General features: G+C 49.1%; 7 protein-coding genes across 7 annotated transcripts; 2 read left to right on the plus strand and 5 right to left on the minus strand.

The window, feature by feature from the left end:
• Positions 1-189: 189 nt before the first annotated feature.
• On the minus strand, positions 190-2,607 carry BJ212DRAFT_1447484 (Metallo-dependent phosphatase; the record flags this gene model as incomplete). The annotated part of the gene is made up of 12 exons (XM_041338405.1): positions 190-463; positions 524-661; positions 717-921; positions 974-1,194; positions 1,254-1,331; positions 1,383-1,552; positions 1,608-1,753; positions 1,807-1,918; positions 1,967-2,065; positions 2,124-2,149; positions 2,199-2,409; positions 2,473-2,607. The coding sequence occupies 12 exons, from the start codon at positions 2,605-2,607 to the stop codon at positions 190-192; spliced, it is 1,815 nt and encodes a 604-aa protein (XP_041191947.1).
• Positions 2,608-2,782: 175 nt separating this feature from the next.
• BJ212DRAFT_1569065 (uncharacterized protein) lies at positions 2,783-6,203 on the minus strand. The gene is made up of 9 exons (XM_041342019.1): positions 5,857-6,203; positions 5,516-5,801; positions 5,072-5,463; positions 4,522-5,016; positions 4,444-4,473; positions 3,861-4,410; positions 3,209-3,777; positions 3,105-3,152; positions 2,783-3,051 (listed from the first exon to the last, which is right to left on the minus strand). The coding sequence occupies exons 1-9, from the start codon at positions 6,007-6,009 to the stop codon at positions 2,998-3,000; spliced, it is 2,577 nt and encodes an 858-aa protein (XP_041191948.1). The 5' UTR covers positions 6,010-6,203; the 3' UTR covers positions 2,783-2,997.
• BJ212DRAFT_1360885 (glycoside hydrolase family 31 protein) lies at positions 6,204-10,850 on the minus strand. Its single transcript, XM_041335894.1, has 22 exons — positions 10,726-10,850; positions 10,412-10,661; positions 10,222-10,357; positions 9,877-10,171; positions 9,676-9,830; positions 9,552-9,621; positions 9,290-9,486; positions 9,162-9,235; positions 9,007-9,107; positions 8,942-8,960; positions 8,837-8,889; positions 8,755-8,783; positions 8,642-8,705; positions 8,445-8,581; positions 8,321-8,395; positions 8,094-8,263; positions 7,831-8,033; positions 7,670-7,778; positions 7,445-7,620; positions 7,226-7,391; positions 6,288-7,172; positions 6,204-6,236 (listed from the first exon to the last, which is right to left on the minus strand). Exons 2-21 carry the CDS (start codon positions 10,527-10,529, stop codon positions 6,658-6,660), a joined length of 2,862 nt encoding a protein of 953 aa, XP_041191949.1. The 5' UTR covers positions 10,530-10,661; positions 10,726-10,850; the 3' UTR covers positions 6,204-6,236; positions 6,288-6,657.
• Positions 10,851-12,638: 1,788 nt separating this feature from the next.
• BJ212DRAFT_1481816 (glycoside hydrolase family 31 protein) lies at positions 12,639-16,549 on the minus strand (the record flags this gene model as incomplete). The annotated part of the gene is made up of 20 exons (XM_041340318.1): positions 12,639-13,223; positions 13,264-13,371; positions 13,425-13,600; positions 13,650-13,758; positions 13,811-14,058; positions 14,115-14,260; positions 14,317-14,391; positions 14,439-14,575; positions 14,627-14,690; positions 14,740-14,768; positions 14,822-14,874; positions 14,927-14,945; positions 14,998-15,098; positions 15,149-15,222; positions 15,277-15,474; positions 15,526-15,609; positions 15,664-15,818; positions 15,871-16,165; positions 16,216-16,351; positions 16,408-16,549. The coding sequence occupies 20 exons, from the start codon at positions 16,547-16,549 to the stop codon at positions 12,639-12,641; spliced, it is 2,934 nt and encodes a 977-aa protein (XP_041191950.1).
• Positions 16,550-17,813: 1,264 nt separating this feature from the next.
• On the plus strand, positions 17,814-19,838 carry BJ212DRAFT_1300429 (uncharacterized protein; the record flags this gene model as incomplete). Its single annotated transcript, XM_041332990.1, has 1 exon — positions 17,814-19,838. The coding sequence occupies one exon, from the start codon at positions 17,814-17,816 to the stop codon at positions 19,836-19,838; it is 2,025 nt and encodes a 674-aa protein (XP_041191951.1).
• Positions 19,839-20,321: 483 nt separating this feature from the next.
• Positions 20,322-21,781, minus strand: BJ212DRAFT_1273980 (nucleoside phosphorylase domain-containing protein; the record flags this gene model as incomplete). Its single annotated transcript, XM_041331128.1, has 8 exons — positions 20,322-20,393; positions 20,450-20,779; positions 20,842-20,941; positions 20,995-21,077; positions 21,130-21,159; positions 21,222-21,363; positions 21,421-21,641; positions 21,692-21,781. Coding segments are annotated over 8 exons (1,068 nt in total), but the record flags the coding sequence as incomplete, so codon positions are not given.
• A 3,817-nt stretch (positions 21,782-25,598) lies between these two features.
• BJ212DRAFT_1577778 (uncharacterized protein) lies at positions 25,599-27,276 on the plus strand (the record flags this gene model as incomplete). Its single annotated transcript, XM_041342202.1, has 4 exons — positions 25,599-25,722; positions 25,776-25,832; positions 25,867-25,958; positions 26,013-27,276. The coding sequence occupies 4 exons, from the start codon at positions 25,599-25,601 to the stop codon at positions 27,138-27,140; spliced, it is 1,401 nt and encodes a 466-aa protein (XP_041191953.1). The 3' UTR covers positions 27,141-27,276.
• Between the last annotated feature and the right edge of the window lie 67 nt (positions 27,277-27,343).

Here is a 27,343-nt window from a genome sequence, read left to right on the forward strand (position 1 = left end):
AGTATAAACTCTTTCAGACATTCATCGACATCTCAAGTGGTTGCACAACACCCTGTAGGCTATTTGTGGTCAAGCTGCCTGTATTGCATTTCATTCGTTAAGTGATGTACCAGTGCGGGTGTCGAAACAGGAATCAGAGGTATCCTCCTTGGGCGTCGCAGTCTAGATCATCATGTCGTACATAGATCGTCACGCAGTCTCAAATCTCTTCAAAGGCATTGGTTTCCCTGTTACTTTCCTCCCGATCGCGACACGCTCAGCAATTCGTTCCACCGTTCCGCCCTGAAGACCGTCTTCATCGGGTTCCTCTAGTGCCCGGCGGATCAATTCCTCCATACTCACCCCGTCAATGTCGCCGCTGCCGCGACGCCGCATACTCGGTGCTGGTACCACAGGGAAGTCAGTCACCGAATCCGTTGGTTGGAATATCGGCAAACGCTCATTCAGCAGATCTGAGCGGCGACTATACGAGTGTAGCAGATAAGAAAATGACCACGACGGAAGAATTGACAATAGTGCTTACGCGTCGGCGAAGTTGCGAATATAGTGCCTCATCTGCGTGCCTTGCGCTGTAAGCAAATCTGACCCGACACGGCCCAAACCAGCAATAGCCTCTTCGCCTGCGACTGTAGCCAATTCCGATGCGTTCTCGGCCTCCTCGCTGCAACCAGCCAAGTGAGTATCCCGCACTAAATCAAATTGCAGAAATCACGGACCGAAGAAGCTGGAAGACCCGTTGCATCTTTCCAACCGCAAGAATCTTGTTCTTAATCGCCTGCCTACGTGCTGCAACTTCGGAAGGCGGCAGGGCAAGGTCCGTAACGGCCCTGCTGGCTTCATCTCCCTCTTCGATAGAAACTTCGGTGTCTTCTAGCTCTTCTGGGCTGCATGTTGCCAAGATCGCGAGCAACATCTCTGTGACTGTAAACTCTACCGTAAACGGACCCTGATTTGTGAATTCATTCTAGCTTACTTTTAGCACCGACGAAAGGCAAGCTCCACGTAAATCCATCCATGAAATTGGGAAGCCAGTATGGATGAGAACTCGAGTTGTACTGACGGATAGTGATGTTCTTGTTTGCATACTTAATCACTGCTCCGCGGTTGTGATATACATCCAGGTAGTTCGGCGCAGAAAATACTGTAATGACAGAGGGAAACTTCTTCGTCGGTGTCTTTCTATACATCATGTACCTGAAATTATTGTTTCAGTAGAGAGCGATACAGCACACCCTAATCAAAGAACACCTTACCCTGCATCCTGAGCTTCGTGCCCACGCACAATCCCCAGCAAGTTATTACGCTCCAGAAATTTGCATGCCGCCTCGTATCTTCAGTTAATTCAGACTAGGAAATGACCTGTTGCACATGACACCACTTACGTGAAGAAGTATGAGCACCCTCGCACCCCGTTATGCTCGAACGTGGTGCCAGGAGGCAGGGGCGGACCCTGCTGTGAATGCTCGTGTTCATATCCAAAGTTAACTACAGGATCGGACCATAACAGGTCACACAATAAGCCACTCGACCCAGGCTCCTGGAACCGGTCGAGCTACGCCTTGGGTGAGTCTGGAACGCACTCAAGTGAATCACAGGAATAAACAGACCCTACGCAGATCCTCCAAAGTCACCAACTCTGGCGAAAGGCCCCCGTGGACGCAGAAAAAGCGGTTATCTACGAGCGCTGAGACTGGAAGAGCGCAGAATGAAGCTATACAGGCATCGTACACTGCTGGTGAATATTTATGGAGACCTATGATCGCATTGTAAGCAGCATATGACGCAGGCCGCCGCATGAGAGCTTACACTCTCGTTTGAAAGTAAAGTATTCCGTTAGATGTCGGCATTCGTGATTTCCTCGTAGTAGCGTGATGCGCTTTGGGTGTTGGAGTTTGAGCGCATATAGATAAAGCAGACACTAGGCCAGGATCAGAACACAGATTCTGCAAAGGATCTGAATACTTACTTCGATTCCAAAATTTCCACGATCAACATAATCACCGAGGAACAGATAGGCATTATCAGAAAAATTTCCACCGATCTCCAGCAATTTCATCAAATCATACTGTCCCCACCCCAAAACCTTAGTGCAGGCAAGCAGAATAGAAACGTGGATAACGCACGTATTGCCCGTGGATATCCCCGCATACTTGAATCATTCAGCTCACACGCCCACTTGCGACCCAGGCCGGACTCACTTGTCACAGGACTCTCTACGTTTACAAGGTTAGGTTCTTGAGTCAATAGCGAGATCGCCTGTTGGAGAATATACAAAGCCTGGGCCTCAGTTAGACGACCCTCGTGGAAGAAGTGCTGCTTCAGAAAATCTGCATTGGGGAGCAATTCTCCGTATGTAGTGCGCATGAAAAGTTGCTCGTCTGTGGGCTGGTATCCCACAGGTTGTGTTACCTGTGAAAGAATGAGAAGATCAAATTTTCTGTATTCTGTTCGTAGTTCGACTCAGACACTGACGTTTGGTACTGCGCGATCTTTGTAACTTACTCCGGGCGCGTTGCTCCACTGGGGAGTTCCCCCAGGAATGACTGGATCCTGCTCTGGGATCTGGTATAAGGCAGACTGGAAGTATTCTTGGTTGCTGCCGGCCATAGGTTGCGGAGGAATCTATGCGCTAAAGTAGTGCACAGAGGTGGAGTCAGTAGTGCTCGTACTACGCGGTCGACTAGTACAATGCACAAGCCTGAGACGGATCTAATTATGGACAGACGCCCAACTGTCAACTGCAAGCGTCAAACCCTGAAGACATTAATAATATTAATATTGCGCGTACACCGCGCCCGTGCGCTGGTCGTCTGGGGGAATGATGCAGTTGATAAGATATCGGTTAATAAGCTGCACCCCGGCAGACATAGAACACCTGTGTCTGAAGGCGCAGAATGATTTCAATCACTGATATTACATAGTTTTTACTAGATCATGCAACGTTCTACATGCCCGAAGAATGCCGCAGAAATACAAGAGCAAACCCTGTTGATATGTTTAATCAATGGGTATCCCGTCATACTCGTCGTAACCGAGAGTAAGGTTCAAATTCTGTCAAGAAATCAGATTGCTGACACCTCCCGGGTTATCTTGGCAGAACGTACCTGCAAGCACTGCGTTGCGGCGCCCTTGAGAAGATTGTCCAAGCCACCCTGAACTCAGTCAGCCACATGTGACATATCCTAGGATACAGGAAAGACAAACATACCACGACAACAGCTCGATCGCCTTCGCTGTGGACTTGGAAACCTCCTACACTCCAGCCGTGCTTATTCTCAATATCTGACAGACCTGGAACGCCCACTTTGACATGTATCAATTTCTCTCCACCATACTTCTCTTCATACAGGGCCTTGATATCCCGTGCAGTAACCTTCTCACTAAGTGGTACGGACAATGTCGAAATGATACCGCTGAACCAAGGTGCGACAGAGGGTATGAAGGCAACTTTCATGGGGTTGGTGGGATCTGCGAGCAGACTAGTTAGGTGACGGCCAGCTTCACGCTCGTGGATGTGGTCTGTGAGCGAGTACGGACGGAAACCACCAGCGAGGCTCTCTGGTGTGACCTTGGGCACCGTCGTCGGCTTGCCATCTACGTCGTTCGTGCCTGCGACAGTCCCAGCACCGCTGTACCCTGAGATGCCAAACACCATAGGCTCGCACGAATTCTTTACGTACTTCAGCAATGGTGCGATAAGTAGTTGTGTGGAGGTGGCATAGCATCCAGGATTGGATATTCTCTTCGACTTTCGGATGTCATCACGCCCGTAGAGCTCTGAGAGAACCATGGAAAGAAAATGGGAGCAAAAATACATGTAAATTTGGGAGTTCAACAGGGTATTTACACAGACACCTCACCAGGCAACCCATACTTCCACCCGGATTCAAAACGGTAGTCCGCACTCAAGTCGACAATGACACTTGATTCACCGGAGCTGCGCACCCTTGCGCCACGGTCAATTGCATCAACAAATGGCTTGCAGATGCCATTGGGGAGCGCCATGACCCACGCATCAACCTCCCCATCCTTTTCCATACGCTCAACGTCCTCAACGGACAGGTTGCTGTGCGTGATTGAGGACTTTGTGTATCCCTGCAGAGGGTATCCTGCCAGCTGTCGAGATGATACATGTGTGAGATCGATGTAAGGATGGCCGGAAAGAAGGCTTGCAAGGGCCTGTCCTGTGTATCCGCGCGCTCCGATCAAGGCGAGGCGCTTGGGCTCAGTAGATGTGGGCTGCGAAGTGACAGCAGTTGCATACCCCCGAGAACCGGAAGGCACTTGACGACGAGCAAGGGTAGAATAAGACCTAGTGGCACCAGAAAACCCACGTTGAGGGGGAGCAGACGGTCCTACAGGTAAGTATGCCCTTTCAAGCCTGTCTTTGGCTTCGAAATCCTTGACAATCTCTGCACCTCAGCAACATCCTGCACACCATACCAGAACAAGCTCTTGCCAGCACGCGTGAAGCTTCCATCAGCGCGCTCAAAGTGCCAGGACCGGTTGTCATCAGTCGACCTTCGCAGTCCAGAAGAGCTTGCGATGATCTTTCTTGATAGCGTTGAAAACGTTATCAACGACATTGTTGAGAACTCCGCTGCGAGAGGCGAGAAGCTTCGTCATGATGGGCACTTCACCTTCAGGGTGTGTGACAATGGCGACTACGTCCAGGGGTTCGTCACCGTAAATGGTGTACGGTGTCTTTTGGAGGACGCTGAGGACGCTAGTGACGCTTGAGACGCCAGATTGCACCTCAGGATCACGATCGTGAATGACTTGGCGGAAGCGATCTGCGCCGAGACTTTCGATGCTATTGTGTTTGAAGAGCCGGTAACCGCGGCGGATTAGGGTACCAGCACCGCTGTCGGTAAACAGCTCCCTCTGCAAATTGTCGGCAGAGATGACAGCAACAGACGAGGAGCGGGGTAGGTGGTCAAGGAGCTCCTTGAATTCACGCAACTTGAGCTTTGTGCCGTACTTGACCCACGGCTCCTTCATGAGCTGTTCATACTCCTACAAATAGAGCAATCAGTGTACTGGTGACATTGTAATGCCAGATAGAATTTACCTCGTCCAGATTGATGACGTCCAACTTTTCGCCTGTAATGCCGTGGAACATGCCACCCTTCTCATTCAGGAAGACGATCTTCATAGGCTCAAGCTCCTTGGCGAGTTCTCCAGCGGCAATGTCAGCGTTAACATTCAGGATCTGGCCGTCAGGTGTCTCGGCTAAGCTGGTCAGAATGGGCAATGCGCCTGCTCTGATGGATGCCTCGATAGGACGCTTATCAACGCGAGTGATATTTCCAACAAGTCTGTATTTCTCTTTGTCAAGATAATCGGCAGTGAATACGCCAGAGGTGATAGGGCGGGCACGAGTGCCTAGCTTCTCGAGTGCACCGACAAGCTTTAGGTTTTGTTCGAGGAACACTCGACGGGCGATCTGCAAGGTTTTCGCATCTAAAAAGATATTGGCCATCAAAACCTAACAATATTGGCTCAAAGGTCGTACCAGTGACACGAATTCCATCAATATAATCTGGAATGACGCCTTCGGACTCAATGATACCGTTCAGTTGCGGTCCTGCACCGTGGAGTACTACAGGGTAGAGGCCAACACGATACAAGAAACTCAGGCTGAGGGCCAGTTCATCTATTTGATCCAACACAGCTCCTCCGACCTTGATGACGGCGAACTTGGCAGGTTGCGACGGGTGCGAGGAGGAGGAGAATATACGAAGGTGTCGCTCGACCTCTCGCTTAGTTCCAATGGAGTATAAAAGTCTAGTTATTGTATCCTGTATATATAGTACAATCAAGAAACCACATTGCGCACTCAAATTTTCAACGTACCCTATCAGTCTGGGCTACCGACTGGATAGACCTAACAGACACATTTCCGCGGCGTCTGACAGCGGTAAGGGCAGCTTGACGTTGACCAGCGACCCGAACAGCCTGTTTGGCGACCTGTGAGGTGAGGGCTGAAACACGAGAGGTAGCCAACATGTCTTGGCAGTCGATTTGCTCGGTTGCTGAGCAGCAAAACCAAAAAAAAAAAGTGTAAGCAGGAGAGTAGTCACAAAGTTGAACTCGGTTCAGGGTTACCAACGACTTAATGTTCACTCCTATAGGCCTAGACTACTGCTCATTCAAAGTCCGACGCGAAAGAAGATAATGGTTCGTAGATGCGGGATTGTAATACTTAGATGGGGTCCACAATTAAAACCTTTTAGGTGATTTTTTCACCCCTAGTGTATCACTTGACAGCGGCCTGAGTCACTCAGCACGCAGTGGACCTGTTTTGCTGTTGGTTGCTGTGTATAGAACGTTCCTCTCAATCTCGACTTGCTCACCCGGATCCCGGCTACTTATCACCAATCTATCGCCTACAACGCTGCAATGCATGCATCATCCAATGACATCCATCGCGATTGTATTGCAGGCCTTGCTGTATTTCTAGCGGTTCCAAACAGATCCGAAATTCTATTATAATATTTAGAGGTCTTCGTGCTGAAGCAGCTACGTAGCACGGGTCCAAGTTTGCGTGTCATGCTCCAATTTTAGTCGTTCCAAAATCGACGACGCCAGTAGTGAATGTTTCTTGTAATCACGCACTGCGCGATCTGTCCAGTGGTTGAATATGCCGTAGAAAAACTATCTCCACACCAAAGTCGCCTGCCCATTAAGGTTGGCAGAGGTGTTCGACACCACTAGCTCTTCAGTGGCCTCCTTATAAGTCCACCCGTCAACCGGCGATCCCTGGAATGAGACCTGGGTAGGCTTCTGCACCCCAAGCACAGTGATCGTCTCCAACATCTGCAGAATCTCATATTCTCCCTTGCTATCAATCGTAAGCGTGCCTTCGGCAGCCTGGAACGTGAGTCTCCGGCTTGGTCCAGGCGGGAAACTGATCCCATCGTCCACATATGCAGTACCGAATGCTGTGCCTGCTGCGTTGAGAGACACGAGCAGTGAATAGGGGCCTTCGCGAGTCTCGTAGATCGTGTACCCGGGCTCTTGGTGCAATAATAGAGCGGAGTTGTCGCGGATGTGGACGTTGATGTGACTAATGGGAGCATCTAGCGTCGTGTTTTGTCCAGACGTAGCGTTTACGACGGCGTGCGTGTACCAGTCGCGCCAGATCACGCTACCGCGGCCCGGGAAGATACCTGTAAGATAGTATGTTAATCAGGGATGTCATTGGTGAGGTTTGGACTGTTACCGTCGACGGTCGTAGCTCCTGGTGTCAGTACCGGAGTCACGAGAATGTCACTTCCAATGAGCCATTGCCTGTCTACTGTGAAAAGTTCAGGTTCATCAGGGAACTCGTAAAACAACGCCCTGACAGGCGGAAGACCAGCCATAGAGGAGTTGGCAAAAAGCGTGTACTTTTGTATGTGTACTGTCAACCTCATGAACACTTGAAAGCGGACACACTTACCCAGTACGGCAGCATCGCGTATCTAGCAGCGATGGCGATGCGGGATGCATCTGCTACGCTTTCCCAGCGGTAAGGCTCTTGAGGGAGTGCACCATTGGTGTTGTGGTTTCTGTAGAAGGGTGTGAATGCCGAGAGCTGCATCCAACGGTTGCACAACTCCTCATCGGTGTTGTCGTCTGTTCAGATAGTTAATCGGACGCCAATCTACATGCGGAAGATACTTACTGAATCCACATGTGTCAGCGCCAACCATCGGAATTTGGTAGATTTGGAACTGCAGAACGCCCTGAATGTTGAGGTACATGTACTGCCACTTGCTGAAGTTGTCACCAAGCTATTTAAAAAGTTAACATCACGCCCCATTCAGTCAAGTGGATTCAAAATACCCAATGTCCAGTCCATTTTCCAGCAGAGGGGAAGGTTGATCTACTGATCAGGAATGGACGCTTTTCAGGCAAGATCGACTGAATAGCAAGGTGCGTCGCCTTTTCCTCCATCAGCCCGAACATATTATGTACGTCGAGGTCCACATATCCGCCGGAGTGCGTGGCATTGGTCGCCAGGGAGTGCTGGTTAAGAGATCCGGCCGCTGCGTTCCAGGGAATTCATAGTCGTATCGCAATAATGGTATATAAAGATTGAATCTTACCATTATGGATAGCGTATGGCGGGTTGTTGAGATCAACATCTTCCTCGCTACTTGCGCCAACACCCCGCTTTGCTATCATCGTCATAGTGGTCGAGTTGGCGGCACATGAGTATGTAGAGGTACCATTGATGGTCATATTCCCACTAGGTCCCCAGAGTGTTTCATTGTAACTTTATCAAAGATTGTTAGCAGGATTCAGCGTCTTGAAAACCCTCCAATTGACATACCATTCAGGATATCCGATAACCACCGAGCTGACATCGGTCAGGGGACCGACGGAAGAGAAGTTCGCACCAGTCCCGCTTCTCACCAATCAGCTTAAAGCGACGCACGAACAAAAACTTTCCGTACCAGGAGTAGCTACAAAATGTGCTTGGCTCATTCATGTCGAGCCAAATACCGGAGAATTCCACACCCATGTCCGACCAGTTTTTGAGACTGTCGGTCCATACAGAGAGCATATTTTCGCTGAACCAGTCCGGGAAAACCTAGAAAAGCATGTAAATTAATCGATTGAAGAGAGATTCCACAAATCAGGAATGACGGACAGTGTAGCCGGGCCAGACTTCGGCGATGTATAGAGACCCATCTGGATTCTTGATCCACACATCCCTGCAGCGCATTCATAGCTAGGGATCGCTACTAGAACAGTAAAACTCACTCTTCAACACCCCGTGTGTAAGGATCATACTGAACCGACATATGGTCAGAAGCGTCCAACCACAGCATGTCTAGAGACTCACGACGTCAGTTGAATTCCTCGTGACAGCGATAGCCGCGTCGACAATAGGGATATCTAAAGGGCTGTTCGATCAACCCTGGCAGTGGAATATCACAAGCTTATTCACAATGTTGATGATTTGCGGCCTGTCACGCAAGTCAGAACTAGCTGCGCCCAGCAGGAAATACTCACCAATTCTTGGATGAACTCACGAACTTCATCACCAGGGAAACTTACTGGGTCGGTAGTGAAGTCGCGGTAAGCGTGGTACAAGTCAATATCGTTCCACTGGACTGCATTGCCAAGTGAGGATTATGAGCGATGAGTCTCACCAAGACATGACAAACCTTCCAGGGGAATACCCGCAGCGCGCATCTGCGCAACGTTTTCTCTGTCGTCACTGATATTGTGGTATCCCCATCTGCATGACTTCAACGAGTCTTCTCGAGGTCACTCACATAATAGAGAACATTACCTGCAAAGGTGGAATCCAAAGCCCCACGCTGGCTGCCACATAGGGTACCCAATGATTGAGCCGTACTGGGCAATGACTTCTGCATCCGAAGGACCAGAGAAGAAGTAAAAGTCCAGGATACCACCAATCATGCGGTACTCGATTAATGATACCTTGGAGCTTGGGGGCGTCTGCAAGAAGATATCTGAACCGCGGAACTAAGGAATGTTATTAACAGATAGAATCGGGATTCAAGTACAATTGAATACCTAAGGAGAAGAACACCAGAGGCAGACGCCTTTCCGGTAGTCGCATTGTACCGATGTTCGATGTAGATTGGATGAGAACCATACCTGACCAGCCCGCATATCGCCACGTGAAGAATGATTTCTAGTCATGAAACTTACAAGTTCTGATCAATAGGATCCGAAACCCCGAGATTCCAATGCGTTTGAATGGTGCCCACGCCCCCATCTGTTCCAATGTCGCGTCTAAATCCACTGCTGGCAATGACTTCACCTAAACCGTAGATGTTGGTGCCATATGGCAGAGCAGAAGTAAGCTGGTAATTATAAGTCGGATTTACATCAGGGGTGACAGACACAGACCTGGAGATACTGATCTTCGAATACAAGAGGAAAACCATCGAATGCCGTGCTTGGGTCAGATGCATTGAAAGGTGGAATAGGAGTCGGTGGCAGCGATGAAGTTCTCGTGTCGAACAATGGCATTGCGTCCGAGTCAGAGCGTCTCGTGATCCAAAATGCGAAAGGCGTTGTATCGTAGTTGAATATCAGGTCGGAGCCGTTCGTGTAAGATGTCGTTGGCGGGGCAGGCCGTGCGATCACCGACTCGGGGATTGTGAATTGTTGGTTGGCAGTGTCGTAAATCTTGACATGTAAACTAAAACCAACCGTTAGCGTTGCATCGAAAAGGCTCTGGAATCAATATACGTGGATTGTGACTGGTACGTGACTTCGATGGTTAGGTCTGAGATATCGAGTCCAAAAGCATTGCATGCCGGTCCAGCGAGTGTGAGCTGAGCAGTGAGACCAATGTCAGACTCCCGAAGCAACCCTAGAGTGTATCCTAGACCCCGCCATTGTCAATGTCAACTCCCAAGACATTAAAACACACTCCAACCTGGGCAGTCTGTGACATTCGCTGTGTAAGGCGTTGCGGTGCGCCGAACAGTAGTTGAGGCTACTCCTGAAACCGTAGAGGCCAGGGCGTACAGGGCACCCAACAGCAAGGAAAACATGAGGTCAACCTGAGAGAAAGAATCCGCTGCAGATGGGGAATGTATGGTGGGTTTGTATTTATACTTATATACGCGAGCTCTTGCATCTTACGTGTGGCCATTGAATGGAACTTCGGACGTTAAAACCCCCTACTTGCCCCCGCGAAATTAAATCTTGGTCACCCTGCCGCATAGCGAACGCTTTACGAATGCTTACGACTGTATCAGTGGTTCAAGAGGTGAAGGTGAGAGATGAACAATAATTGTGGCGCCGTTGTGATAACTAGTATTATAGTGATATATATGAGACTCGACGTAATGAGACGCGATCGAAAGAGAAAAGTTTCAGAAATGAATCAAACGCAGGGCTTCTGGACCGAGCACGTGATTCGAGAAAAGTCGCGCGATCCCAGGATTCTGACATCACCGAGCTCTCTATCATGTGACATGATGATCTCCAAAATCTGACTCTGGGAAACCAGAGCTCTGGCCAGTTTCCTTTAGCAGTCATGTTACAATTCTTGTGCATAGAACTTATTAGACCCAACAAGGTTCCTCGACAGTAGTAAGAGCCCGCTGACACGGAAGAGTAGAAAAGGCCACGACTGGCTCCCGCAACCGACCAAATCGACATTCACATTCGGTTCTGTCAGGGTAGCGCACTCTACTTCTCTGTCAAACTGAGTGGCGTTGTTGATGGCATTCCCACCATCAGGTTTGAAAAATTGGACTCGCGTGGATCAATCACGAACTTCATTATAAATGATGACCTCGAGAAAACATCCTTGTAGAACACCGAGGTTCGAACGCATCAAACTGCTATGACCCGACTAATTCTGCCTAAAAGACGCACTTGCTCGTTTATGGATTCTTCTCTGGTACACTTCACTTCGTCTCGGACCAAATGTTCCCGGACTCATAGAATAAGCCAACCGCGGTCACGGTCATTGTGTACCGCTCCATGTTGTGGCCTTGCACCATGCGCCCTCCTGCTCTTCAGGCCGTCACAGGCAAATATCATGCAATTGGTGTTCAGCTGGAGACTGCGTCGACACGCGCGCAGGCACTCTGTTTAAATCTCCAAAATGAACTCGGCCAAGACACTCAAACATCCAACACTGCTCCTCCGAGCCCTCCCGTTTTCGCTGGCCATGGTGATGCTGTTCTATGCCAGGCAACATCTCGCTGCGAGTACCATGCCATATTCGAAATATGGCCCTCCCGGACAGTGCATATTCGATACCTGCCTGCAAACTTGCTACGCCGTTTTTCTTGTTATCACACTTGCACATCTATACATGACTGTTCTTTTGTGATCCATCTTAACTAGTCCTAGCCAAGTGGTCAGCGTAAACAGATTCAAAATCTGCTCCGCTTGCATGACGCAGGTTCGAAACCTGCCAACACATTCATTTTTCTATAATCACACCTTGGACATTGACTCGTGGATAGATCATCGAGGGTCTAACTTAACTTGAAGGACGCGAAGTGGTTGTTACCAGATTGTAAATCTGTTTTCGTGGAGGGTGCAGGTTTGAAACCTGCTGATGACAGTCTTTTTGCTCTTATCACACCCTAAAAATTCGCTCATGATAGTTTCGACGGCCATAGCCAAGCAGGTATTATAACAGATTCGAAATCCATTCCTTCGGAAGCGTTGGTATGAAACCTGTTGACAACAATTTTTTTTTTCGATTCACGAAATCTGTTTCTCTTACAGTGCACTACCTCAGCCGGGGCACATCTGCTGAGATTTATTTGTGAGAGTCGCCGACTGATTGTCCGTGACAAGCAATCCACCTTCAGGCCTTGTCAAGATGATCTCGGTAACGTAGTATGCACATACTTGCCTTAGGGAGTCGGAAGTTGATACAGACTGCATTCAACATTCCTCGTAAATTCTGTTCTGCTAGTCTCCCCTAGACAGACCGCCGATGAGTGAATATAATCGTTCTTTACACACCCAACCTCTGCATGATTCGGACATGTGAACTTACAGGACCTTCTCATCCCCTTCCGCCTCCAAGTCAGACATACCGAGGATGGACCACTCAATGACGTTGTGCAACTATCCGAAACCAATGGTGGTCTAATAATGCACTTGCACAACATGTCCATGCGAGAGAACAACTACTTCCACGCTAAGGTAAACTGTCCATTGAGGTCGACAGACGCATTCGACACCACCAACTCTTCAGTGGCCTCATTATAAGTCCAACCGTCAGTCGATGATCCCTGGAGTTCAACCTGGGCAGGCTTCTGCACCCCAAGCACAGTGATTGTCTCCAACTTTTGCGCAATCCCATATGCACCCTCGCTCTGAATCTTGAGTGTGCTTTCTGCAGCCTGGAATGTGAGGTTCCGACTCGGTCCAGGCGGGAAACTGATCCCATCGTCCACATATGCAGTACCGAATGCTGTGCCTGCTGCGTTGAGAGACACAAGCAGTGAATAGGGGCCTTCGCGAGTCTCATAGATCGTGTACCCGGGCTCTTGGTGCAGCAATAGAACGGAGTTGTCGCGGATGTGGACGTTGATATGACTGATGGGAGCGTCCAGTGTTGTGTTCCCTCCAGACGTAGCATTCACAGCGCCGTGCGTGTACCAGTCGCGCCAGATTACGCTACCGCGGCCGGGAAGATACCTGTAAGATAGTATGTCAATCAGGGATGTCATTGGTGAGGTTTGGACTGTTACCGTCGACGGTCGTAGCTCCTGGTGTCAGTACTGGAGTCACGAGAATGTCACTTCCAACGAGCCATTGCCTGTCTACTGTGAAAAGTTCAGGTTCGTCAGGGAACTCGTAAAACAACGCCCTGACAGGCGGAAGGCCGGCCATAGAGGCGTTGGCAAAAAGCGTATACTTTTGTATGTCTATTGTCAACCTCTTGATCACTGGAAAACGTACACACTTACCCAGTACGGCAGTAGGGAGTATCTAGCAGCGATGGCGATGCGGGATGCATTTGCCACACTTTCCCAGCGGTAAGGCTCTTGAGGAAGGGCAGCATACGTATTGTGGTTCCTGTAGAAGGGAACGAATGCCGAGAGCTGCATCCAACGGTTGCATAACTCCTCGTCAGTGTTATCGTCTGTTTAGATAGTTAACAGGACGCCAATCTACATGCGGAAGATACTTACTGAATCCACATGTGTCAGCGCCAACCATCGGAATTTGGTAGATTTGGAACTGCAGAACGCCCTGAATGTTGAGGTACATGTACTGCCATTTGCTGTAGTTGTCACCGAGCTATTTAAAAAGTCAACATCACTCTCAATTCAGCCGAGTGGATTCAAAATACCCAATGTCCAGTCCATTTTCCAGCAGATGGGAAGGTTGATCTGCTGATCAAGAACGGACGTTTTCCGGGGATGATAGATTGAATCGCAAGGTGCGTTGTCTTTTCCTCCATGAATCCAAACATATTGTGCACGTCGAGCTCTGCATATCCGCCGGAGTGGGTCGCGTTCGTCGCCAGAGTGTTGCGGTAAAGGGATCCGATAGCTTTATTCCGAGTCAGATCAAAACCGTAGTATAGGACAAATAAAACTTGCCATTATGGATAGCATATGGCGGGCTGTTGAGATCGACGCCTTGCTCGCCACCAGCACCGACGCCGCGTCTTTCAACACCACGTCCTTCAACGTCACGTCTTTCAACCAGAGTCGTAGTAGAGCTTGTTGTGCATGAATTTGTATAGGTGCCATTGATAGTCATGTTCCCACTAGGTCCCCATATCGTCTCATTGTAGCTTCATCAATTATCGTTAGTAGCATTCAGTACATTAGCTCAAAACAGTTGCTTTACCATTCAGGGTACCCGGTGACGACCGTACCGGCCACGCTCAGGGGAGCAAGGGCAGAGTAGTTCGCACCGGTCCCGCTTCTCGTCAGTCAGCTTCAAACCAAACACACACAAGCTCGCCTTACCAGGAGTCACTACAGAATGAACTTGCTTCGTTCATGTCGAGCCAAATACCAGAGAATTCGACACCCATTTCAGTCCAGTTTCTGAGAGCTTCAGTCCATACAGAGAGTATGTTTTCACTGAACCAGTCTGGGAAGACCTAGAAAAGCACGTTCAATTGTTAGTGTTCCACGAGCCATAAGTGACTGACGGTGTATCCAGGCCAGACTTGACCGAGGTACAGAGACCCATCTGGATTCTTGATCCACACATCTCTGTAATGCATTCAGCACTTTAGCCTGTTACCAGGCACAAAGAACTGACTCTTCAACGCCCCGTGTGAAAGGATCATACTGAATTACGATACGGTCAGGAAGCATGGGACCATAGTAGCATGTCAACTTACGACGTCGGTTGAATTTACCGTGATAGCGACACCCACATCCACAATGGGAATATCTGACGACAAGTTCGATCAAATTTGGGAGGGAAAAGGTACAAGCGCATTTACAATGTTGGTTATTCGCGGCCTTTCACTGGAATGAGGACCGGGCGAACCTATGTGGATGATTGAATACTCACCAATTCTTGAATGAACGCGCGAAGTTCATCCCCGGGGAAACTCACTGGGTCAGTGGTAAAGTCGCGGTAAGCGTGGTACAAGTCGATATCGTTCCATTGAACTAGCGTGAAGTGAGGATCACGAGTAACGGGTGTCCAAAATATGGCAGACCTTCCAGGGGGATGCCCGCCGCGCGCATCTGCGCAACATTTTCGATGTCATCGCTGACATTGTGGTACCCCCATCTGTATGACTCAAGTGAGTCTATTCCACGCCAATCGCAATGCAGAGAACATCACCTGCAAAGGTGGAACCCGAAGCCCCACGCTGGCTGCCACATAGGGTATCCGATGACTGAACCATACTGGGCAATGACTTCTGCATCCGAGGGACCAGAGAAGAAGTAAAAGTCCAGGATACCACCAATCATGCGGTACTCGATTAATGATACCTTGGAGTTCGGGGGCGTCTGCAGGAAGGTATCTGAACCCGCGGAACTAAGGAATGCTATTAACAGATTGCATTGAGATTCAGTTGCAGTTGAATACCTAAGGAGAAGAACACCAGAGGCAGACGCCTTTCCGGTAGTCGCATTGTACCGATGTTCGACGTAGATTGGATGGGAGCCATACCTAAACACGATTATGAATCGCCACGAGAGCATCATTTCTAACCATGTGACCTACATGTTCTGATCAATGGGATCTGCAACATCGCGAGCCCAATGCGTCTGAATGGTGCCTACGCCCCCATCTGTCCCAATGTCGCGTCTAAATCCACTGCTAGCAATTACCTCGCCCAATCCGTAGATATTGGTGCCGTACGGCAGAGCGGAAGCAACCTGGTGACTGTAAGCCATATTCGCAACCTCAGCGGGAATGATGGATGCACACCTGGAGGTATTGATCTTCAAATACAAGAGGGAAACCATCAAACGCCGTGCTTGGGTCAGATGCATTGAAAGGCGGGATAGGTGTTGGTGGCAACGATGAAGTTCTCGTGTCGAACAATGGCATTGCGTCCGGGTCAGAGCGTCTCGTGATCCAAAATGCGAAAGGCGCTGCATCGAAGTTGAATACAAGATCGGAGTTGCCCGTGTAAGATGTCGTTGGTGCGGCAGGTCGTTCGATCACCGACTCGGGGATTGTGAATTGTTGGTTGGCAGTATCATAAATCTTAACATGTAAACTGAAACCAGCCATTAGCGCTGCACCTAAAAGACTCGGAAAATGATATACGTGGACTGTGATTGGTAAGTGACTTCGATTGTGAGGTTTGCGATATCGAGTCCAAAAGCATTGCATGCCGGTCCAGCGAGTGTGAGCTGAGCAGTGAGACCAATGTCAGACTCTTGAAGTGATCCTAGAGTGTATCCTGAAACCCGCCATCATGTCAGTGGCAACTCTACAAAGCTTGAACTTCTGTCCTACCTGGACAGTCTGTGACATTCATCGAGTAAGGCGTTCCGGTGCCATTGGAAGCGAGCTTGTTTCCTAGGGTAGCACGCTGAGAAACCTCTCCCCAGACTGTAGGCACTAGGGTGTACAGGACACTCAAGAGCAAGGTGAACATGACAGCGGACCTGAGAGGACGACAGTACTGTTGCTGGTGATGAACCTCATCTGATGGGATTGCATTTATACTTATGGCCCGAATATACTCCCCCTTACGATCGCAGCGGGATTTCGGAAGGGATAATTTAAATCACCTGTGAGAGATAAATGAAAAGAATCAGGTCAGTAACGTACAGACTCGTGTTGACAAGTCCTCGTGCCACATCATGAGCATCATCATGATGATCATACGGACGAGCTCGCAAGACCAGCTGACTACCGCGCTTGGGAAAAGATCACTAATCACTTTCAAGGTCTCAGCAATAAGTCGGCCTTAACTTTGTAGTCCCATCCGTTGGAACAGGAGTCACATGGGTAGTAGTATGAGTACTCACTTGATTGAGTCAGAGCGGAAATTGAGTACATACTGGCCACCAAATGGTGCCCGACAGCGAGGCACAGTCTCAGATTGTGGGAGAGAATTCTACCGAAACTCGATTTACAGTCGAGTCTATGATTTTAAGCGCTGGTACACTTTCATGATGTGCAGTTTATCCCCGACACCTGGCCATGACCAAATAAGAATTTCACAAAAGGACCCGAATCACCGAAACGACTTGCTGAAAAGCTGTGCTGAATGTACGGCAATTCCCATACTACTTGGTCTATTTTGAAGTTTCAATGTTTGGTCACTGACGTCCAGCTATCACTGTATATCAAGTGCTTGCAATGCACCTAAGTAAGGAGCCCTTTAACGCCTATTACAACTGTTTGCAGAACACTTAGCCAGTCCCAAAACAAAAGTCAAATCACCTTCCGACAATCAACTACCATTGGATGGTTGCTCAGGGCGTTGCATAACCAGAACTCGTGGTATCAGATCGGACATTACAATTCCAACAACACTCAGTACTCAGCGCTGTTTTATTTTTGACGATTGGCCTAGTCTTCTGCAAACGGCATTTGTGCTTGTACTTTCCTGTGGCCTCAGGTACTGCGATCATCAGACTGTCTCGAATTCTGATTTGACTGCTTTAGCACGATAATGAATTAAATAGCTCCGTAGCGTAGGGCGTGAGTCTACGATAAGTATCGTATGTACTTAGTTCAGGCTTTTGCGGATATGATATCACCTTGACCGAACAAAGCGCGCCACAACGTTGCTGTCGACAACTCACACCAAGGATGTTTGTTTGGCACAAGCTTTGATATAAGTTCAAGTCTGTTCATTCTGTGAATGAACAGCTCAAATCCTCCTCTTTCTTCGTCATTCTGTTTTCGACATGTCTAAGAAGAGCAGCATCGCAATTGACCACGAGATTGAAGTCTTGCAAGCTCAAATCGCTATCCTGCAGCGTCGTGAGGATGACTTCGTCCGTATTTTGGAGGACATGGCCCGTCTTAGAGACTCAGTCAAGGCCGAGCAAGTGGCACTCGCATCTCAAATAATGGAGCTAGAGAGTCAGAGACATCCGATCAACTGGCTGCCCTCGGAGCTGCTTATCCAAATCTTTGTCTCTGTGACGGAGGACAACGACTCAGACACCTCAGCAGGTCTCGCGTATAATTCATCGCCCGTCATTATAACACACGTATGCCGGGAATGGCGCAAACTCGCATTTGCCACTTCTATACTGTGGTCGCGCGTTTCTTACAGGAGCAGAAAGTGGTCCACGTCTCCGGTATGCGCGTTCATAAATCGCTCAGGTTCTAGTCTGCTCGATCTCACTTTCTCTCCCCCACCGTACCATGTTGATGACAATGACGCTGCCGAGGACGAGCGGCTAGCGTCTGAAGGTCTACTCCACATGCTGAGTTCTCACCTCTCTCGCGTGCGCTCTATCACCTTCGAGTGCACATCCTCTGCGAGTATGCGACTCATTGTCGAAGTACTCATAGATAACCTTCACGAATTAAAGTCATTACGCTCCTTGGATCTGTCCTTCGCAAGCCTTGCCCCATGCTTTGCGGGCACACCACTACTCGTACTGGATGAACTGGATGGACAGAGTCTCTCCGACACACCGAGCGTCCTCACCTACCTCCGTCTTCAACAACTACCACCGCGTGTCATTTCGCCATCTCTTTTACGGTCTGTGCAAACTCTCGAGCTCTCCTTCCCTCAGCGAAGATCCCATCGTGCTCCTCAGTACATCCTACGAATGTCCCATGTGCACCATTTCCTGAGTTTTATTCCAGAGCTCCAAGATTTAGTTCTTACGGAAACCACACCGCTTCGTGATGTTGTGCTTGAGGAACACAGCGAGGGACAGACAGCCGACAATCGGTTCACCGTCGTGGCCCCCCTTGAACTACCTAAACTCAGAAGCCTCACATGGAAGTTCGCATACCCTCGCGATGTGTACACCTTCATGTCTTTCTTTGGTATGCCTGCATTGGAACGATGGGAAATTCTAATCGCCAACTCCCCAACGAGGAGGAATGACGTCAGCTCGCTTCGCGGTAATCATTGGGACGAACCAGATTCCTTCATCCAGGCAGAGCCTCTCGGAGGCGTCCTATTCATGACCGCGCTCAAGGAGCTGTGCATCAGCTGTCAAGATGGTGACTCCCTCATTTCTTCGCTGCGCCAATTCTTCTTCCCTGTGCTCGAGCAACTCGAATTTGCATACGCCGGAAAGTGCCCACCAAATTGTGACCACAAACATCCTCTCCCGCGCCTTGATTATGTATTTCGCGATCCCCGTCTCCCTCACCTTACGCATTTCACGCTGTCACATCTTGATGTCTTTGCCGGGCACGGGAAGCTCATGCTTGGTTACATGCCGGGCCTCGTATCATTGACGCTGATATCGTGCACTGGTGTGGACGGCATGCTAGAAGCGCTTGCTGAGGCATACGGTCTCGCGATGGATGCGGAACGCAAAGCAACGCGTGGATGTGGCGTTAGAGTCTGTCCAAAGTTAGAAAGGATAACACTCTGGGGCTGCTCCGACTTCAAATTTAAAAGCTTGTTTGCAGCTGTATTTGCGCGTGCGCAGCCGGCAGGCAACAGCATGCTCATGAAGGCTCAGAAGGACGCGCCTAGCGTTGTTTCTACGGTTCTAGGCCGTAAGATACGGCCCTTGAAAAAACCGCGCGTGGCGTCTCCACGGGGAGGCCCGTCTTCTCCCGCGAAGCCACATATAACGCAAAATTCCCACGGAGCACCGTCGACGTTGATTCCTATCGAGGAGGCTTTGCGCCCTGTTCCCATCGCCTGCGTTAATGTCGATGATTGTCCCCAGATCAGTGAGGACGAAGCGTTATTGCTTGAGGAATTTGGTACAGTTGTTGTATATCGGTGATCACATTTCCGCGAAGCACGGTGATGAAGCTGAACCTGTAAGTCCCTCATGTTTGATTTTTGATGCACTCACTCACCTCGACGATCATCGCGGAAGGTCGTCACAGAACTAACATAATAGCCGGTCTAGCAATGTATCCTTTAAAGTAACTCCAAGCTCCGCATGCTATTCTTGAGGCTAGCGTCATCATGGTTGCCACAAGTCTTGCCACGCTATTTCAAGTCGAATTTGGGAACTCAGAAGGCATATGCAGGCCTGTTATTTGACAAGAGACGGTAGTGGGATAATGTGCCTTGCGCGTTCATCCCGTTTCACTGTGCGATAGGCGCTAACAGAAAAAAGGGTTTGACATCATGTAATTTGTCTAATTGGCCGCAGGCTGTAGGGTTTAGCCAGTAAAAGGATCTCCCTGTTTGACACGATTTCGCGGTGTGCAAGCGGTGCACATCCCTGTGGTATTAAAGACGATTCGGAGCTGGATTGTTACAACAACGCCCTCGGTGGGTTGGAAGGTTCTATTAGACTCCATACACTTCCAGAAACAGGGTGCAGTTTCTATCAAAGAACTCGAATCTGAGCATTGCAGACCATACAAAGATCGATATACGTACTTCAGGGGCTACATCGAATTTGACAAGGGCTTCGAGCACGCCTTGGCCACTCCATTTTTCGAGCTCGTTCACCTGGTCTGGACTGATAAACGCTTGAGAGCTTCGTGAAGCGAATACCATTTGGGCGGCCGCAGCCCTAATCACCGGTCTGGAAGAAGTATCTTCATCGAGACTAGGAAGGAGCACTTCCACCTTCTCTGATGTCCCGCTGGGTATTCCCGAGAATGCTGGTACGACTGGAACCGTAGCTAATGGCGGATTGACAGCCGAACTCGACTGTTTAACTCCACGCCAGCTGGCCGCAAGATGGAATATCCAAAACGTTTCCATCTATGGAGGAAGTCCCCGTCTATCGAAGACAAGGTCCATGATTTCGGTGAAGAAACACGTACCTCTAGCGTTGTCAGACCAGATACAGCGGCTTTGAGGTGATCGATCAAAGAAGCATTGTGGTCTTGAAAGGACGTCTGTCTCCCTTGAGATGAGTAGAAACTTCTTTCATATCAGTGATGGAATGCGGCGAGGGTATGTAAATTAACATCTACCTGTCGGTCGATGCGTTGACAGCGTTCGAAACCACAGGGTTTTTGAGCGAAGATGGCCGTGTTGCTTCAAGGGCATCATACAGCTACCTTGGGAATGAGCGATGGCTTCATAAAGTAGTACCTTATTCAACTTACGGCTCTATGAAGGTCTGGATCTGCTGGGACCTGATAGGGGTGGTTACGTTCCGTGAGTAAACGGATGTGAAAGTAGCAATGATAATGCGGACGGGCTTGCTCAACCTGTATGGAACCTCCCAAGGATCGCAGGAAGCAAAATCGAAGTCCACGTTTCGGGTGCAAGCGACGCTCGATACGGGCAGGACGAGCGATCCTACGGGAAGGTCAGTCAAGCAACCACATGACCCCAGCCTTCCGATACAGCCCGTTAGTCCGACAATTCAGCGTGATTGTGATGACTGTTCCGACCTTATTACAAGCATGTCTCCACGCAAGCATTCTCTGACTTCGCGGATGAAAAAATCTGCATTAGGTGCGCCCATACCTATGCATACTATGGATACTGGTACACTCTTGTAGCAACCTGTGATGGTAAGGAAACCGCGTTCCGAGTACAGGGAAAATAACTTTGGGGAGGCGTCCAGCATCTTTGCGATACCCTCTGCTCGTGACATAGACCCAACAGTAATCTCATACACTTATGAGCTGCTGGAAGAGGCGGGAAACACCTCTGACTTACAATTCGGTTAGCTACCTCTCCTGCTCGTATACCCAAGTGGTAAACTCGACCATCCTCTGTCTTGGGAAAATCTGGATGGACAGTCACGTCAATATTTAAGGGAAACCGATATTTTACTCACTTGCATCCTGTACGCGATCTTTCATGATGTAGCTCGCAGTGGTGAGCACTTGCCACTGACTCCGATGGAGCATGACATGTTAGACCGAATAACCAATGTCACACTCTTGTCACCTCACGTGATGCTCGTACAAACTCGACAATATTAATCTACGCACGGGGATACATAAATACGGAATTACTGAAACAATTGGGCTATCCTCATCACGAGTAGCTTACCCTGAGGAGTGAGATATACTGGTTAAAACGTGGCACTATAATTTAACAGTGTTGACGGTAAGTTAAGATTTGCTGTTCATCGATGCATCGGGCGCGAACAAGTAGCATTACGGTTACAGGAATCCAGGACTCATGTGGCTATCATATTAGCAGGCCATAGAAACGAGCGGCGCATCACCCGCGGGCCGTGACACAGCAAGGATGTTGGAAATCACGCAAGATAAGCATGAACGGTAGACATTGATATTGAAACAAAATTTTATTTCAGGGACCGGAGCCTCAAGCCTGATCGTGGCTTCGGAACGTCTCAAGGGGAATCATTCGAACGTCAAATCGGTATGTTGCTGGTCAGTTGCCGCACACCTCTAACATTCAATGCATGAATGCATGACGTCTGACAACCCGACTTCCGACAGAACATTCTGTGCTTCTGCAAGGGGATATTCGGATGACTGTTTCGAAATCCCGCATGGAGATCAAAGGCATTACCCGTACCTCCGATTGGTGTTTCATACTTTAAAACCTTGTTGTCCCTTTGCATGTCCCCCCCCTTTTTTACTTCCTTTGACACGCTTTCGTGATATCATTGCCAGGACAATTACGTAGATCTGGGCTTTGATCCGGAACTTTCGAGCCCAACTTTCTGGCGGTCGCACCTTGTGCCCTCCTTACTGTCTCAACATGAACTCTATCCTTTACATAAGTGATGCCGGGGAACCACGTGGGGCGACGACGGATTAGCTGACAGTCTAGTTTGTTCGTTTATGTATGCCGCAATCGGTGGCGTTGTCCTACGGTCTCCGAGGTTGTTTGTGCTGTACCATAATCATCGAAGTTGGAATTGCAGTGCTTTCGCCACTCTTCACTGGAAAAATATATCGTCATCGCGAGTGGCTGCAACCAGGTGTAACTTTAAATTTCGATGACTTGGGAAGTCGGCGTAAATCAAGGATGACGCCGGAATACAGCTACCCGGCGATCTGCACAGCTAATTCTGCTGACTGCACCATGTTTCACATCCCACAATGGTGCCACGAGAGATGAAGGAGAGCAATCCCCTCTCGGCAGATACGTGGAAAGTTGTCCAACTCATTGCGTGTCGTCGTCCTGGAGTACCTTCAGAAGAAGAAAAGGTAAGAGCACATTGTGATATGTGCCTTCTTGCAAGATCACCTTGTCCCCACTTGGACTAACACGGTGACTGATAACGAGATGATATTCTCTTGGACAGCGATTACCGGGGGTTCTTCAGCGTCTGCATCGAGCATCGTGCCGTCCAGCGGGTGCTATCTATCAGTGGCACGGGCCCCGGGGAACTTTGGGAGTCAGATAACTGGGGACTGGGAAGTCCTCGAGAAGAGAATGTAATCGCTGCCCCTTCCTCAGAGACATACATACAATCCCTCTATTGTGCAGTATTAGAAAAGTAAACCATTAAGACAACAATAGCATCGACGTAGATCATCGATAGCGCAGTCCATCTTTGGCTCCCTTGTTGCCTTTACATTCAATGCCATGAAGGCGATAACTCGAGTGATCGGATGCACTAGCAGTCGACTCGGAAGAATTCCAGGCACATCTACAACTTTCTTGGATCGTGTTGAGATCTTCTCTTGCTACGAAGCGATATTAATGAACAACCACCGAAAGTCTGGGTGCTACCGAATTTCGAGTCTGCCTGAGAGGAATCATAACGGTGTGATCAAAAGTCATTGAGCAAGTTATTGCAAACCTGGTAGCTGTGCCACGACGAGGCCAAATTCGTTGATCCTGGACTCCCGGCGGCAGTACCCAGCGCGCGTATCATAGGTACTGAAGCTGAAGCGCTGAAGGGTCACACCACATGAGAAAAGGTTTTGCTATTTCAAATTTGTCTTCGCGCAGATCTGGCGATAACTGCAACATGTGGATCTGAACGAGATCGCCAGACGACGCGTCTCGAGATTGCCGATATGACGAAATCCCGCGCAGCCGACGGGAAGTGCCAATCAGCTTCTCAATCTAGTCACTGATCAACAGTTGCTCGCAGCCTTTCCACCAATCAAACACAGAAAAATTGTTTCAGTGTCAGGAAATCTCCAATGCAACAATTCAGCTTCAGAAAATTAGTGCTTAAATTGTTCTATAAGTTTTTTTCGCGCCACACCCGGATTGACCCTGAACTGTCTTCATGTTGACCCTTAAGGCTTTCCTGAGCAGAAAGACCACGAGTACGCCTTGTTCCTTGGACTCGTCCCGAAAGAGCATTCACAAAGCAAACTATCCCAAGTGTGGACCATTAGTAGGCTTGCTGCAAGATGTCATGATCTTGATCGGAGTCAGAAGATGCGCAGCAAGTGATACATAATATACCTGTGCAAGAACTTTAAGCAGGCAAGGAATTAGGGTGCTCCCTGAACCTAGGGTCCATGTCGACAAGTTCAGCAGAAAGAAGCATGCAGCGTGCAATGAGAGGAAGCAAGAAAGAGATAACTTCGTGGCTGGCCTAGAGCAGATGCGGCGGAAATGTCCGAACCGAGAATGGAAAGTGTGCAGTTGTACATGCAACCTAGAGCCCATCTCCGAGTAAGCACAGCGGCGCCTGTCGGAGTAACGGGACTGACCTGTACACCCCACAACACTGTGTCAAATAATCACATTGAACCTGTGCTTCACCGGCACCTGTGATCTAGTAGTGGAAGCTTTACTTCCGCGTAGCGTGAAAATCATTTCTCAGCAATCTCCGCCGGAGCAGAATGATCAAATGGTCCTCACTCATAAAACAATCGGAGGTATGATAGTAAAAAAGTCTTACTGGCAGACCAACCTGGGTTAACCCAAGTCGTAATATTTGGCCTCGCGCTCGGCACGAGTCACCTAGTGTCGAAAAAGAGTTTTTGGCCATGACTATAGCTATCCTTGGACAAGCCCTGACAAGCTTCTGAGTCGGTAACAACACCACACGAGTCTACTTTTTGGGGATTGAGCGCCAAAAAATTAAGGGCCTTCAACGTTCGATTCGCACAGATCTAGCCTGAATGGGCATTCGGTTTTCTGGACGCATAATTAATGGGAAATGCTGGAATCAGGTTTGACAACCACGATTTTGGATATTTCGAAGCGGAGAAATATTTGAGCAGTCGCCAGTGCTCATGATGGCAAGGTTGCTATAGCCAGCGGCGTTCGGCCTCAGTAATTGCGAGCCAAGTACCCGAGGAAACGAGCTCCGCGAATTCCGAAGGCACCACTTTACTAGGTTCACTCTACTTTCACGATCAGACTTAATGATTCTGCCTGTTCCGGTTCACTTCACCATGCGTTATTCCTTGATTTCAGTACGTCAAAAAACCTCTTCAAAACTCACCGTGTCAGGAGCGAACAGGTCACTGATTCCAGGACTGTCAAGCAGTCTCAGTCTAGTTTTCAATCCCGTCTGGAACATCACTTGCGCTTAAAAAAGCGGGAGTTTGTTCTTTGATACTATTCGAGCTTGAAACCTTTCACTCGTTCCCCACCGCTATTGTTGACATGAACCGCTTCATTCGAGAAGGAAGGCATGGAATGGTAGCGGAATATTCCGGCCCTTTCAATGTCTCCTTCAATGAAGGACTCGGAAGGGTCGAAGACCAGGGGTCTCTCTCAGGTTCGGAGGACGACGCTGGGGTCTATATGTCAGTATCTGGATGCAAACAAGGTGGACGCAGATACCGACGGTGAGCTATCTTTTCTATTTTCATAATGATACATCTCACTCCAATAACTTCAGACGACACAAGCACCTCCCTGACATCCCAAACTTTGAATGCGGATGGCACGCCTAAGCGTCCCATGAATGCATTCATGATTTTTGCTCGCAGGAGACGTCCCCAAGTCTCCGCAGGAAAATCAAGCAATGCGGACGGGGGATGTCAGCAAAGTCTTAAGTCGAGAATGGAATGCTATGGACATGGTAACTTATTTTCCCCACGCTCGCGACGGTAGTTCTGATCTTGAGATCATTCAGCCCGAGAAGCAGTTCTACCTTGATCAAGCCAAACACCTGAAGGATAATTTCAATCTCAAGTACCCGGATTACGTTTACAGACGGAGACCGAACAACAGCCGCAAAAAGCGAAGAGCAGATTCCACAGGCGCTGGAGACTCTGCTTCGACCACAGACTCAGTCGACGATCAGTCTTCCAATCCAGAGTATGGCGAGATATCTCCTATCGAATACCATCATGATTCTCAAGAAAGATATGAGAGCAGCGGACCAGAAGTCTCTACATCCACGGAAGCCACATATGATACTTCCTACTTGCCTCCGGCGCCAGCGTCGAGTTATCAACCGGCTGATTCGTTGCCATATCATGCCCATAATGCAAATGACAGACGGGCACCGTACCCGTCCTCTCACGAGCGCATCACACCTGATGCCGTTATGGGCACATCCACATCCGCACCTCACGGATCAGCGAATACTGTTTATTTTTCCTCCTTCGGTCACAATGTAGCCCATGCCCAGTCAGCTTACCTGCCAAGTCAGAGTGGAAGTGAAGCGCAATGGCACCCCTCCAGTCGCTCTAGTCGAGACGATTTAGCGCGCATACCTGTCCAATCTTGGTTGCAGAGTGGTTCGGAACCGTCCTTACACTCTGGGGACGACATGCATCGTCAGTACCAAGTAGCTCAGACATCACCGTCATCATGGGGTGCTGACTCCTCGGAGCCACCAGCTTCGAACAATCCATCGGTCCATTCCTCGAGCTATGGCTTTCCCACGTTAAACTCTCCTTTCTATCCGTCTCAGAGCAGCTCTCACAACGCTTATACAGCCCAACAATCTCCGTCGCAGATATCTGACATTTCTCATCACTACGGTGCTGTCGACCACATTCAAGGGAGCTCAGCGGCACCCAGGCAAGAGGATACATACCATAGTCGTCAATATTCCACAGCCCCAGCATTGCCAGCGGGATATCCGCAAAGTAGTGGTTCAACCATCCATCAATACCACACGCAATCTCGGAATATTCTTGCCCCGGTACCGTTTACACCCGTGCAGCCAATCTCGGTGTACTCGCACACGCCGTCAATGAACACAACTTGCCCCGCTGGATCGGAAACAGATTCTGCCTCTCAACTCCAGTAGTGTGATGAACCTTGTCGAATACCAGTAGAATTTAACGAATACTTCTCTGCAGTGTAGATGCCTAATCATAGTACGGGATTTCATATATCTTAGTTCATCATTCACGCTACACGCTCAGCTTTTCTGCTATCGCCCTGACACTGTTCTCGCGCTCTTCTCATATCGTATGTTTTTGCTTTGCTTCGCTTTCTAGTACCTGCATC

This window comes from Suillus subaureus (genome assembly GCF_016647635.1).
Source record: "Suillus subaureus strain MN1 chromosome Unknown BJ212scaffold_20, whole genome shotgun sequence".
Lineage (NCBI taxonomy): Eukaryota > Fungi > Basidiomycota > Agaricomycetes > Boletales > Suillaceae > Suillus > Suillus subaureus.